Genomic DNA, 15,479 nt, shown 5'->3' on the forward strand with positions numbered 1-15,479 from the left:
CCTGTTGGCCAGTGAGTGATCAAAATTCCTGAAAATCGCCTTCATTCATTTGTGTAGGGATAGGTTCTGTCAATGCAAGTGAAAGCAAAGGGAGCTCATAAGAAAAAGCAACAAATCTGCAAATGTCTTTTTTTTGACAAAGTTGGTAAATCGAGCAAAGCAGAATATTGGACAGCAGCTCAAGCTGCTACTGCAGAGTAGCACCAATAAACTGAATTCAAATCAGTTACTAATAGTACTAAATGAAACTTGCTATTCAACCATATTGTATGCACATCCTTACCGGTAGGTCAATCAGACTCTGTTTTTCAGAAGAAAAGTACCTTTTCCTTCAGTTATTTATTTGCAAAGTAGGTCAATTGTCCTTTGTATCAATGAGGGAAGGAAACTAAGATCATGGACAGGGAAAGTATATTTAACCATTCCACCTGGTCAATACTTTGACAGAAAATAATTCTACAACAAATTGCTTTTATGCAGTACCCCTAATGGAGAAAAACTTTTCAGTATTTTATAAATCTAATCTTGCCCAATCCAGTAATCACAAGATGGTTGATGATTATGTATAATGACTATCTCTTTTCCTTAAATGGAAGAACTAACATCATGGAGAATGGGACGGTAATTTTTCCACATCAACAGTTGTTTAAAATGCAGGCTGTGGCTTGTTTTCCCTTGGCGTGCAGCACACCTTTGTTATCCAACTGTTTCATGCAGTAAAACATCTAAGCCTGGCATTTACAGTTTGTGACACCAGGTTACAGACATTTCAATGTGTTGGTATGTCACTGCTGCTTCAGCGACTTTAAAAGGTTTATATGATGGACGGAGAAATAAAACATGCTAAACGATTGTGTGCTAATCTCACGAACAGTAGGTTCTTTATTTAAGCCACAACTGATCATGCAAATCAACCCAGAGATCAAGTTCCTGCTCAAGCCTAAAAGGTTAAAAAAAACTCCTTTGCTAAGTTTACTATGATATTTTGCTCATTAAGAGAGTAGCTAGACAAATGATAAACATTCAGTACTTGATATTAAGTTAGCATCAAAGCATTTCAATATTGGTATGTTACATTGGGAATTTTGAATCCCTCATGAGGGGAAGAAGAGTTTTTATAAAAGATGCTCCAGATGTTTTCAAAACTTAAGATTTGCTTTGTTCTTGCAGTAAGTTTGATGTTAATTACTTTTCCCCTCTTAGTGCTGCAGGTGGTGAAATCTTTAACCAGTGTGTTGCTGACAAAGATGAGGCCTTCAAAGAGAAAGATGTCATCCGCCTTGTGCGTCAGATCCTAGATGGAGTTTCTTATTTGCATGGGAATAATATAGTGCACCTAGACCTGAAGGTAAGGTTATTCTTCACATCAAATTATTCCAAGTTAATGTCTCGGGTTCATTGCTGCCAATCCTGTATAACCAGAAAGCACAAGCACTGATTCTGTGATTTGAAAAAAATGCTGTCCCTGCACCATAGGTTGCAATTGCACAAATAGTTAGTTTTTGTGCACAATTTTTGCCTCTGCTGTTTGAATGAAGGTGCTCACCCATTTAAAATAATTTAAAGGCTGCTCAGATTAAGGCAATGTTAAGGAAGCCTCATGTTGGCTTCTTGGCTTACATCTAAGACTTATCGAGATTTTGAGGGTTTAAATTGCTCTCTAGACAATATGGTGCATACTGATAAACGAATCAAACAGTAAGACCACTTGCTTAAAAGTTATAGGTTTAATCTTCAGTGCTGCCCTTGTCACTGTGCGACTAAATGAACCAAAATGCTCTAGCAGGAAGCTTCATCGCCACAGATAAGGGACAGAAGGATTGATATACATTAAGTCATGGTGGTTCCTATAGCCTTGTTGTTTCTAGTTGAAGTTGTGTGTATGCATAAATCTTTCCCTTTGGATTTTCCTATATGCACTCTACGGAATGATGTACGCTCAAACATTAAAGGGGAAGATCTATCACAAGGAATGACATGGGTTCTCCTTGTATTCCTAACATTACTATTTGGATGTCAGCTTAGAACTTCACACCATGGGTGTCTTAATCGAGAATTCACAGCATATCTGTTCATGTATGTTCTTAATAGCTTTAAACTACTAAGTGATACAGTGTGGAAGGTTTGTAGAAAAGACGCCGCATTGGCTCTGTGATTTTACAGGATTGCAGTCTCCTCATATAATTACGCCTGTGGCTAAGTGGATTATGGATTTCTGAGTTTCCACGATACACTTGCCAGATTGTAATTACCTGCTGATTCTTGGTTTTTAGTGGTAACTGTTTAGCAACTGATGGGAGAAGTGCAAGCCTTGACTGGTAAACAGTATGGATGCAATACTTACAGAAGTCAATAGTAGACCATTGTCTTTTTCTCTCTCTTGGCTCACTACAGAAATTCCACGCTATTTGTAACACTGCAATTAAGAATTGCTTTTTAATTAATTTTAGAAAAATAATTATATGACAGTGTATCTGGAGTTCACTTTAAATTAGGAATCTCAGTATACTGAACGTCATTTTTTTGTACTCCATCTAACCAACAAACTGATGAAAATAGAAGTAAATTTATCTTTAAAACAAACAGCATTGGACTAGAATGGGTGGAAGTTCAAGTCTGTATATCTCGGCTTCACGTGTCTGATGAATTAAGGGGTCAAATTCAGCTCTGTATGTTCAGAAATTGGCTGTTTCCTGAGAATGAACTAGAATGAGCACATTTCCTTTTTTAAAAAAAAACAAACCAAACATCTCACTTGCTGCTGACGGTGACAGCTAACAAGCAGCGTGCCTGACATATATGAACAGGCATATTGTAATAGCATTGAAATGTTCGAAAATGCGTGTAGCGCAGAGGCGCCAAGATCAATCACTGCTCTACCTTCTGAACCTTACTTGGCATAGATTGGAAATCAAGCATGAGACTTTTCTGGCTGTATGGCTCAAGTACTCATTGGATAAATGTGCTTAGGCCATTGGGGAATTGTTTGGGATGTTAGGGTCTCACCGCACCAGGGGGCAAATTACAAAAGACAGCAATTTCATCCCAGTGCTTTAATGCATATTGTGAAGTATTAATTAAGATAATGAATTATTTTAACCCATTAAGCTGAAGATTTTCTATGGTTTCTGTGCATTTTCCATGTGTCCTTTATATTGAGCTTAATGCATGTTGAGTAGCGCAAACTATAAGTTACAATGGAAATACCACTACATGACATGTGGGAACTGTACTCCAGAGGACTACTTACAGATGATATAATGCACAGGTTTGTGGATATAAAAGTGGATATGGAAGTGCAGAAATAAAAAAAGAGGGCTGTATTTTAGTAAGAAAGCCCCTGAATTAAAATGCCAAGGGCCGTCCTATGTAATGTTTTACCATCTAGACTCAGAATCTCACTGCAGTGAAGCAGACTATGATCCTGTGAAAATAAAACTACGCCATTAATTTGTTAGAACATTTACAAAATGAATAGGAAAGTGGCAGAAACTGTCAGCCCTGACTGGTTTTGCTGAATCCATAATGAACATTAGTACCACACATTGCATCTGTAGCATCATTGCCTCAGGTGAAATGAGAGAATCCGATCAGCACAGAAAAGACAAAAATTGGCCTAAGGCAGAACTGCTTTATGGTGCAGTTACCATGTGTGCAAAGTGAAAAGATGAATGGCTGGTTTGTGATGCAGAGTGACCCGCACCAAAAGCGCCAGTTCAGTTCCCTTACTGGCTAAGGTCACCCATGAAGTCTGGTCCCTTGCCTGAGGTGCGGTGACCCTCGGGTTAAGCTCACCACCAGTCATATCTCACTAATGAGAGAGCAGCCTATGGTCCTCTGGGACTAGGGTGACTTTCAATTTCAAAGTAGAAAGACACAAGAAATTGTCAGTGGCTTTGGGGAGCTGATCTCACAACTTGCGTGCATTTCTCTATTTTGTAAATGTACTGTGCTGGATACTGGAGAGATTTATTTTCACTGCAGCCTATTCAATTAAATGGACATCAATTCTCCAAAAATGTAGAGTTTGTTTGTTATAGGAGGGAAAAGATCCAGAAGGACTGTTTATCATTTTGGTTGTGATTACAGGAGACATAAATGGCACAATCTTTTATTTCCAGTGAAGTTTGCATCATCACATTGACCGTCTGTAAACAAAAAAGAATTTCCAATTTGTTTTGTGAAAAATGTGCCTCTTTAAACATAAATAATTGTCCATACACATCAAGTTTGTAGTTCACAAAGCTCATTGTCATCATTGCTATCACAAGATCCAGTTCAATCAGTGTCTAGCACACTTTACCCATTCTTCCACCATTCTATTTGTAATTATAAAATCACTTTGAACTGAAGCCCTTTTGTTAAGATGCCCTTGACACTGTTTGGGTAACAATACTGGACCAGATCTCAAATCTCAGCAGCGCAAGTTGTGAAGTTTGGTTTTGTAAATCTGGTAATTGGCAAAAGAAGCAGAGGGGGAGATGATTTTTTTTAAAATGTACCCAGCGGGTTATGATCTGGAATCTACTGCCAAAAGAGTGTTGGGGTCTGTTTCAGTAGCAACTTTCAAAAGGAAAATGGGTAAAAAGCTTCTATGCAGAAAGAGCAGGACTGTGGGGCTAATTGGATAGCTCTTTCAAGGAGCCATCACAGGCTCATTGGGAGAATAGCCTCCTCCTGTTCTGTATGATACAGTGATTCTCTTCTGTGCACTAGCACCAGAAGGAAAATGACTACATAAAGCTGCTGAATTGTTGTAAAAATCCAACTGGTTCACTAATGTTCCATAGGGAGGAGAACCGGACGCACTCACCCCCTCTGGCTTACTTGCAACTCTAGCCCACATTTTATGATTGACTCTTAACTTGCTAGACAATTTCAGAGAGCAATATGCAGTTGCTAAAAGCTCCAGAGTAGCTAGGGATGGGCAATAAATGTGACTTTACTAGTGCTATCAAACACCCCAAGAGCAAATAAAGAAGAATAGGATTTCTCTTATATTCCTAATAAATGTAGTCTGATACATAAGCGATGCAGGCTTTTATTACTTGCAAGCAACCTTTTTTTAAAATCTCAATGTAAAGTCTTGATTGTGATACTCCATATCAGTGTGTATTGTGTTTACACTGTAGAGCAGTAGTGTGTCTAAGAAGCCTGCATGCTATGTTCTTGACAGTATTTGGCTTCCGAGCCTGAAAACCAGTCAATATGTACTAAAACTCTGGTTCTGTTGTCTTCTCAGCCACAGAACATTTTGCTGACCAGCTGCAATCCATTGGGCAATATCCGTATCGTTGACTTTGGACTGTCCAGGAGAGTGGACAGCATTGAAGAGATCAGGGAAATTATGGGTACTCCAGAGTATGTAGGTAAGTGCCAGTTTGCAACATCCTTCTAAAACTGTTCCCAGTTCACAAATGTAATATTAATTCCTAAAATGTACAATGATACATGACTGTTTAAAATACATCAAGCATTGTACAGCTGATTTCATAGTAGCTAGAGTGCTAAAATATGAGAATGAAATTGTTTGTAGCAGAATCATGTTGTGCAGAGAGTGAAACCATTTAGTGTTGCTAAATGCTTAGTAGTCTGTACATAAGCAACAATACTCGTATGTTCAAGTATCTAATTGTTTTTTTAATTTCACTAGCTCCTGAAATATTAAATTATGAGGCAATCACAACAGCAACAGATATGTGGTAAGTACATATTTTTGCAGCACCGGTGAATGTAGATTTTAGGGGTAATTTTCTGATCAACATACATATTGAAATCTCATATACAAGTCCCCGATATGAATTGGCAATGGATGAGCCTTCTCACCAAAAATGCAAAGTTGGAAAGTTTTTTAAAAATTATCCCCTGGATAAGGGTGTCACTGGCAAGGCTAGCATCTATTGCCTATCCCTAGTTGCCCCTCAAAGGTGGTGATGAGCTGCCACCTTGAATACAACTGTGTGGTTTGCTGGGCCACTTCAGAGGGTAGTTAAGAATCAACCATAATACCATTGGTCTGGAGTTATATTATAGGTCAGACTGGGTAAGGACAGCAGATTTCCTTCCCTAAAAGGCATTAGTGACCCCGATGGGTTTTTACAGCAATCTGGTAGTTGGTCACTATTACTGATGCAAGCTTTATTTTCTAGATTTATTTAATTCAGTGAATTTAAATGCCCCAGCTGCCGTTGTGGGATTTGAACTTGTGTCTCTGGATCATTAGTCCAGGGTTTAGGATTACTCACCCAGTAACATAGCCACTATGCTACCATATCCCACCTTATATATTTTATCTTAGAATAAGTGAATTATGGAATAAATCAGTAAAAACTAGTCAATTAGCAAAGGCCATTGTACAAACTTGCCTCAAAATACTTCAAGGCGCTTGATGGAAAACCAAAAACTGTAGGCCCATGATTTCCCCACCAGCACTCTCTATAAGCACAGCTCCTCATTACAAACACAAACGGCTAATCAGGGATTTGGCATAATTTAAAATGTTCCAGCAGAGTTTTGCCTGGGAGTTCTATACCCTTCCTCCAATTTCCTGCCTTAGCCTTAGCAGAAGGTGGGTGAAACTACTGGAGACTTGACCAAAAGCAGTTGCTCCTTTCATTGCTTCAGGGTTCCTACTTAGCTATGGATTTACATTTGGATTTAACATTGGAGACATTTGGAAATCACTTCACACCAAGACTTGTAGCATGAATGCATTCTTTATAAATGTCAACAATGATGTTGAATTATTTATTCCACCCTATTCCTGGATTTTAAACAGGAGTTTTATTGTGGTTCTTGGCATTGTCTTTGAGGTTTGGCTCACGTTCAAGTGAAGAACAACAATTCCATAATGCTGTTTTCTTTTGGTTATTTTTTCCAGGAGTATCGGGGTGTTGGTCTATGTCATGTTGACAGGCATTTCACCTTTCCTTGGAGATGACAAGCAAACCACTTATCTCAATGTTTCCAGAGTGGACATTGACTACTCAGAAGACATCTTTGAAGGCATTTCCAATTTGGCTTTAGATTTCATTCAGAGTCTCCTTATTAAGGACCCTAGGTATGATTTTAGTACTCCTATGGATAACCATCTTGGTTATTAACCACTATTATTGGGTTAAAAAGGACACAGAAAAGCAAAAGACCCCAACCAGCAAAGTATTAGATTCTCTACGGGTCCTATCATTATCAGTGCTTGAGATTCTGTACAAATCACATTTTTTAGATACCTAGGCCAAAGCAGGGAAGAAAGTAGGACATGCAGTGAAACTAAAAAGAAATTCATATGAAAACAAAACTTTCCTTCTTTCACCACCTATCACAGGGAATTTACTTTAGTGTCACTAGGCAGCATGTCAGAATAGTGACTTTGCACCCACCACTATTGGAAACAGCTTGCTAAGACTTCTTACACAGCACCTCCCAAATTCCTGACCACCTCCACCTCAGATGCATGGGAACACCACCATTTGCAAATTTCCCCTCCTAGACACACCATCCTGATTTGGAAACATAAGGCTGCGCCTTCACCGTTGCTGGGTGGAAATCTGGAGCTTGCTCCCTGACAGCACCCTTCACACGGAGTGCAACGGCATAAGGCAGCTGCCCACCATCACCTTCTCAGAAGCAGTTAGGGATAGACGACAACTACTGGCCTTTCCAGCATTGCCCAAACACTGACTGAATAAAAAACACACTATATCACTATATCACTCAACCAAATTGTGGTTGTGTCAATGTAGTGTCAATGTAGGTCATCAACCATGTTCCCAGATAGTCCTACACAGACGTAGGAACCAGACTTTAAAGTCCACTGATCTTCAGTCAACATATGACACAGAAGAAGTTATTCAGTGGATTTGGACCTTATTTCTGCTCTAATCTGCCGTTAGAGGTTCAGTGATTGACAAGCCTGTCAATCCCAAACTGCTCATCATCTTTAAATTACATTTAAAGCATTGTTGCAAATTAGTTCATAGAACCATAGAAAAGTTACATTGCAGAAAGAGGCCATTCAGCCCATCTTGTCTGCACCAGCCAAAAAAGAGAGAAAAAAAGAAACTAGCTGCTCATTTTAATCCCACTTTCCAGTACCTGGTCCGTAGTCTTGCAGGTTACAGCATTTCAGGTGCAGATCCAGGTATCTTGTAAATGGAGTTGAGCATTTCAGCCTCAACCACCAATTCAGACAGTGAATTCCAGACGTCCACCAGCCTCTGGGTGAAAAAGTTTTTCCTCGTGTCCCATCTAATCCTTCTACCAATCACCTTAAATCTATGACCCCTGGTACTCGACCCCTCAGCTAGGGGGGGAAACAGATCTTTCCTGTCTACCCTACCTAGGCCCTTCATAATTTTGTACACCTCAATTAGGTCATCCCTCAGCCTCCTCTATTCTAAGGAAAACAACTCCAGCCTATCTAACCTTCCTTCATAGCTGCAATGTTCAAGCCCTGGCAACATTCTTGTAAATCTAAGTTCATCTAGAACTTGCCCTCATATTTTGACACATGAGCTTCCACATGTGCCATATTATTTACATGTTATAAAGGATCTATAAAAGAGAGGGATTGTAGGGGTTAGCTATTCCAAAATCAATGCGTTTCTGTACTAAAGGATAATACGTTTAATTCATTTCATGTCGCTGTATAGCATGCATCATCTTTGGTATTGAGAATAATAAATTTAGCCCTAAATAGTCTAACTGGATAAGTGGTCACAATTGTGTTACAGCCGGGCTTACAGAGAAAATTATTTTCCACATCATGTTGATGGCTGGGAGACACACCATTTGTAGCGGACATACCACCTGAGTGGATATTAATCAGTTGCAGAACATTTGACCGCATATCCGAAGGCCCCAGTTCAAATCTATGCATGTCTCACTTTGCTCATCTTTTATTTCCCCTTCCCCACTAGTATCAAGTGCCCTGTCTCACTCTTGTGGGCACTGCTTAGTTCCTTGGACTAAGCCCAGCTGCTATATCAAGAGTTCGCTTATTCAAATTCAGCTGCCCCTTTAATGACTTTATGAGTGGGCCCATGGGATTAGCAGGACAGTTGAGTTGGAGGACTGACACAAGTTTGGACTCGTCAGGCCAAATACCATGTTGGTGTAATGTGATCCTATGTTGCATTTGAATTAAATTAATGAGCATATTTGTAGTTCTTTCTGAATGAAGAAAAGCAGTTGCTGATGTTATTTTTACCTTTGATTTCTTCCATTGATATTTCTCCAAAGTTCAAAACAATGCAATAAAAATCCGCTCCCCAATTTAACAGGAGTCTATTTAACTTCAGTTAAAAAAGGAAATACCCTTTTAAATAAACATTAGCCTTGAAATTATGCCGTGTTGAACACTTATATGAAATTCCATCTCCACTGCTTATTCAGAGGGACGCCTCCATTAAAAGAGCAAACAAAGTAATATCATACACATGAGGTATTCATTCTTCATGCAATGTAATTTTGACACTTGTATCAACATTTTGGGATTTAAATTTACAAAGGACCTGCTATGTAATGGGTTCAAATTAATTTTGCAAACCACAGTAAGGGGTTTATGTTTCTGGTAAACATTATGGTTACAGGTTAAAGAACAGAAAGTTGTAAATAATTAAATATTTGGAGTGCAACAGTATCTGTAATAATTCTCTGCTTTGTTATTGAAGGAAACGAGCAAAAGCAGAACAGTGCCTAGACCACCCATGGCTTTCATCTAAACTAGAGGTGCCAAAACCCATAACTGAGTCAGAGGAGGAGCAGTCTGAACCCGAACAGAACAGCCCCGACTCGGAGGAACTGGTGCTGATGGCGTCCTACACACTGTGTAGGCAGTTGGACAAGAACATTGAAATTGAGCGAGCGGCTGTGCACAAACAGTTCAAATTTGAGGAGCCTTTCACAACGTTGCGAGATTTTTTGAGTGCTTAACGTATTCGGGACTGCAAGTACGCTGGCTTCAACTAGCTACACAGAGCACTGTATTTGTTTGCTGCTCGGAGTGCCACATGGCTGAATGCTCTGCAGGCTTTCATTACTTAGGGCAATTAACTTTTTATTGGGCATCAACCTGGTGTAATATAGAATGGATGGCCTGAATAGAGCACATGGTTTAAGGAGAAAAGTACAGTCTTTTTCTGGGGAAATAGTGCCCTCTTAAGCTTGGTGATAGAGCTGAGAGATTGGTATGAAAATACCTGGTTAAAACCATGGCAGCTTTGCTAATCAAATTCTGCATCTCATTATTTACTAATGAAAGGTAAATTTTGTGATGGCTGAACCAAGAAACATGGAAAGTAAAATGTAGACTGTTTTTAAAGTGACAATCTTACATTCACCCAGTACTGTCGGGTTTCCCGATTATTGGCAGCTAGGTATTGTCTTTCAGTGGTTTAAAAAAAAAACTTCTCTTTGGCGTTGCTCCTTTAAGCAAAAAAAAAGCTTGCATATTTGAGTTTAACTCGGCTATTCAGTGGGAGAGGCCTCTCTTCACAGTGTAACTGGAGAAAGTTCTTTGTTCTAGTATACTGACAAGCATCTTAACTCCACCTCACCCTTCCAGAAGAACATTTTATACTAGGCTTATTTCTAGTTGGAAACGGAAATTAAGTGCTGTTTTTAACAGCCGTTAAAAAAACAATAGAAGTCCAGCAAAAAAAATTGATGTACAAAATTGCCATGGAAGTTGCCAAATTGATAATAGGTACGCTTTTTTCATTTGCTTTGAAGGCATACAGTAATAGTTTTGTATGCTTCATATAGTAAACAGTCCCACTTTGGTTCTCATTCATTTCAGTTCAATTATAGGGTCTGCCATTTTTCACCTTGTAATTGTACAGTACTGAGCATGTGATTCTTTATTGAATTGGAGAAGAATGCCAGGATTGGGGTCAGTGGAGTCTAAAATTCAAGTAATGAAGTTAAATAATAATTGTCGTTCTGTGGGCCATAGGACATCTTATGCAAATTTCCTTGTAAATCTGTACATTGGAATGTGTTGTGCTGCAATGAAATAATGGCACAAAGAGCATTAGTGCACAAATTTGCTGTCTTTCTTGGGTTTAGGGAATAAGTATCTTTTTTTTCTTATTTATTGTATTCTGATTATCGAAAGATTTTTGTCAGGGACTAGAATGTAATCATTTTCTAAAGAATATTCCAGAAACATATCAGCATTGTTATTAAAGCAATTTGACATTCATCTTGATTATCCACTCATGGCTCCCTTCCTCCAAACGTGTGCGCACACATTGTAAAGCTCTGGTGACTGTGTGAGGTAGAACAAATATATAGTTTAAAAATTGACAGTGCCTTGATACTAAGCTAGACATTGTGGGACCAGGTATGTTTAAGTCTTTGAAATCAGAATGGATATGTGGATTTTGAATTCATTCGGTATCACCAGGCATGAGGAACATAGGAATCCCTATGTGGCTGGGTGAGGGGGGCAGCTGGAGGCAAAGAGCACCTTTGTGGCATATGTAGCAAACACACAAACTGTCACTTTATTTTTTGTCACTGATATAATAATGTAAGGAAATTCAGAAGCAAGTCAATGTAGGCTAGTGAAGTAATCCAGTTTGTATTGTAAACTGTGTGAATGTTCAAACCAACAATTGAGCAAGTCAGGAATGTAACATTGTGCTAGCAATGTGCTGTATTTCACTTTTGAGGCTTGATGTATGAGGCCTAATTAGCAAAGGCCACCGCCTGTGTTTCCGGGTTTGGTCTAATCCTGACTTTCGTGTTTGCACATTATTAAGTTCAAAAGGAGGAGGGATGGATAGAAGAGTATTTTGTAATAAAACAAACTTTTTCTTTCCAAAAATTGCAACAGCCAGTGTTATCTGCACAAGAATGCACAGTCTGCCCTTCTTCTGTTCCTTTCTCTTAAATTCCTGACTAATATAGACCAAAAAAACCTTTGGACTGCAAGAAGTATCAAGACGTTGATTGCAAAACTGAGTCTGTCGCACAGCAGTCTTTGCCATGTGGCCTTTAGGAAGTTGATCACGCAACTTAAGTGATATGTTGTTTCAAGCCAGATTCCTGTTGTATATTATAGAGTTCAAAGACTTGAGGTATGGAATTTTGTATTGTATTTTGTTCTCAACAGTATGAAATAATTATTCAGATATGTTCTTCATTCAGAGTCTGTTGGCCAAGTGTAAAGACTGCGCTGAACTGATAAGGGGAGACTTTGTTTTATATTTCAATGGGCACCTCCTGCTTTAAAGTAACATTGGAGTTATTCAGTACAAATAACGGGCAGTCAGTATTGGCATAAGGCATTTTCCAACAGATCACATCCTGTTCAGTAAGGAACTGAATTTTCCAGAGCACAAAATTAGTCTCCAGACATTGTACAGAGTTGCTTTAATGTACTTCGGTGACAATGACGGAGAGGAACAAAGACCGTGGTGGCACATTAGTCAATGCAGACTGCCACAGATAGGAAGATAGCCAGAATCGCTCAATAATCGGTGGTTCTGTAAAAATGGGATTTTTTTTTATTGATAAATGTTAAGGCTGCTGGAAGTCTGCCTTGTGACCAGAAATGGTTGTCAGGTTAACTGGAGGGAGAGGCCTATGTTGCTTAATTTTGAAAAATCAACAAAACATTAGTTAAGGTAAAGCGTTCGTTGTTTAGTGATGCCACTTGTTTTGAGTATGTTGGGGACACCACTAGTAGTCATTAACCAGTTTAATTTAAATGGATTAATGAGAAAATAGCAGCCAAAGGTGGGCTGAATGTTAAAGCAGTTTCTATTCCTGTCTCCCTTTTCTGTGGGTTTCAGAATGAATTCTGTTCTAATATGGATACTTAACACAAACAAATTCCTGTCTGCTCCACTTTAGTTCCATTGTCAATCCATCTGAGAATTCAAACATGTTTAATGTTCATAGAAGAACAAAAAAAATCTGAGATTCGACATTTGCAATTCCAAAAGGAGTTCATGTTATCAATAATTTCTCAAAAGGACCACATCTGAAGATTGGTAGAATAGATGATGCCAATTACAGGTGGCACATGGTGCAGGGCGGGAAAGACAGGAGAAAAATACCTTAGAATGAACAGGTCTTGCATATACCTCTTCACACCATAACACAGGAAAAAGTTTGGAGCCCTAAGGACCAACAATGGGCTTGATCTAATGGTACATGCAGGGAAAAACTCTGCATTTTTGACCCTTTGTTTTAATGGTTTTGAATTAGCGGAAAATATTCCTTACTTTCACATTACTATTGAAGCATGTTTCTTTTGTAATGTAAAAGTGTCACATCTTGGTATACAAAGCAATGGCATGAGCACAGGCTTTATAAAGAATATAACCATCATATTAAGCAATCAGGTGGATAAATATTCAAACTGCATAATTAACTACTGTAATTCCACTGGACGACTATGTATATCTGATAATTCCTTAAAGTAGGGCATGTTTGTTGGACCAGATTATTGAAATGTAATAATTGTAATTATTTTTCCTTTCAAATGCTGCTGACTTTTCAGCATCTCCACAAACAAGAATATAATGTACAATTTATTTTATGTGATAGTTTTGACAGCAAAACTGATGATAAAGGTACTGTTTGACATTGTCCATGTAATGTGCTTTTTTTTACAATAATAAAACATATTATTTAATTCAACAGCTCCCTTTCATTTATTGAAAATCAACTGTTATTAAATGTTCAGAAAGAGACTGGGGCTAAAAGAGTGAGATTATGAGAACAGGTACCAAGAACTAGGTTTGTATTCCCTTGAAACTGGAAGATTAAGAGATGGCTGATGTGCGGTGTTTAAAAAGTGTAAAGGATTTGATAGGATAGATGGAGCCAACTATTTCCTCTAGTTGGGAGAAATTCAGGATGAGGGATCATTACCTTAAAATCAAAACTAGGACATTTGGGGCGAAGTAGGAAATTACTTTTCACACAAAGGTTAGTGGAAATCTGAAACACTCTGCTCCAAAAAGCTGTTGAGGCTAGTGCATTTGAAAATGCCAAAACTGAAATTAATAAGTTATTGTTAGGGTTGCGAAACTAAGATGGGCAGATGGAATTAAGCTGAAAGACCAGTCATGATCTAATTGAATGGCAGAACAGGCTACTCGTGTTCCTATGTCCCAACTCTCACCGGCATGCTGGCTAGCGAGGCTCATTTTTGCCCTGCCTGCCTCTGATCTCGGCCGTGGCAAAGTCCAGCCATTTATGGGCCTCCAGTCCAAAAAAAGAAGCATTGGTTAGGGGATAAGTAATGGCCAAGGCTGCAGGTGGAAAAGGATATGAGGCAAATGGAATTCTAAGGTTTTGAATATTAAAGGCAAGAAAGTGAATTTGAATCAGTATAAGGCACCAGTTAGGCCATACTGCACAGAATCACAGAATCTCACAGTGCATAAGAGGCCCTTCGGCCCATCGATTCTGCACTGGTATGTGAGAAATACCTGTCCTACCTACCTAATCCACTTACCAGCACTTGGCCCATAGCCTTGAGTGTGCTGACATGCCAAGTGCTCATCCAGGTACTTTTTAAAGGATGTGAGGCAACCCGTCCCCACCACCATCCCAGGCAGTGCATTCCAGACCGTCACCACCCTCTGGGTAAAATTTTTCTCACATTCCCCCCTCAAACCTCCTGCCTCTCACTTTGAACTTGTGGCCCCTCATGACTGACCCTTCAACTAAGGGGAACAGCTGCTCTCTATCCATCCTGTCCATGCCCCTCATAATCTTGTACACCTCGATCAGGTCACCCCTCAGTCTTCTCTGCTCCAACGAAAACAACCCAAGTCTATCCAACCTCTCTTCGTAACTTAAATGTTTCATCCCAGGCAACATCCTGGTGAATCTCCTCTGCATCCCCTCCAGTGCAATCACATCCTTCCTATAATGTGGCGACCAGAACTGCACACGGTACTCCAGCTGTGGCCTCACCAAGGTTCTATACAACTCCAACATGACCTCCCTACTTTTGTAATCTATGCCTCGATTGATAAAGGCAAGTATCCCATATGCCTTTTTCACCACCCCACTAACATGCCCCTCTGCCTTCAGATATCTATGGACACACACGCGAAGGTCCCTTTGTTCCTCAGAACTTCTTAGTGCCATGCCGTTCATTAAATACTTCCTTGTCAAATTACTCCTTCCAAAGTGTATCACCTCACACTTTTCAGGGTTAAATTCCATCTGCCCATTTGACCATCCCACCTATATCTTCCCGTAGCCCAAGACATTCAACCTCACTGTTAATCACCCGGCCAATCTTTGTGTCATTCGCAAACTTACTAATCCTACACCCCACATAGTCATCTATGTCGTTTGTATAAATGACTAATAGGGGACCCAGCACAGATCCTTGTGGTACGCCACTGGACACTGGCTTCCAGTCACTAAAGCATCCTTCTGTCATCACCCTCTGTCTCCTACAACTAAGCCAATTTTGAATCCATCTTATCAAATTACCCTGTATC

General features: G+C 39.4%; 1 protein-coding gene across 1 annotated transcript in view; it reads left to right on the top strand.

Moving 5' to 3' along the window:
- The window catches only part of stk17al (serine/threonine kinase 17a like), a 55,141-nt gene extending 41,488 nt beyond the window's left edge, over positions 1-13,653 (top strand). The window contains exons 3-7 of the mRNA XM_078529220.1: positions 1,204-1,348; positions 5,243-5,369; positions 5,654-5,702; positions 6,881-7,060; positions 9,672-13,653. Coding sequence (XP_078385346.1) covers positions 1,204-1,348; positions 5,243-5,369; positions 5,654-5,702; positions 6,881-7,060; positions 9,672-9,933 — 763 coding nt within the window. The 3' untranslated portion in view covers positions 9,934-13,653. The remainder of the gene's footprint in view (positions 1-1,203; positions 1,349-5,242; positions 5,370-5,653; positions 5,703-6,880; positions 7,061-9,671) is intronic.
- Positions 13,654-15,479: the final 1,826 nt, after the last annotated feature.

This window comes from Cetorhinus maximus, chromosome 25, assembly GCF_964194155.1.
Source record: "Cetorhinus maximus chromosome 25, sCetMax3.hap1.1, whole genome shotgun sequence".
Taxonomy (NCBI): domain Eukaryota; kingdom Metazoa; phylum Chordata; class Chondrichthyes; order Lamniformes; family Cetorhinidae; genus Cetorhinus; species Cetorhinus maximus.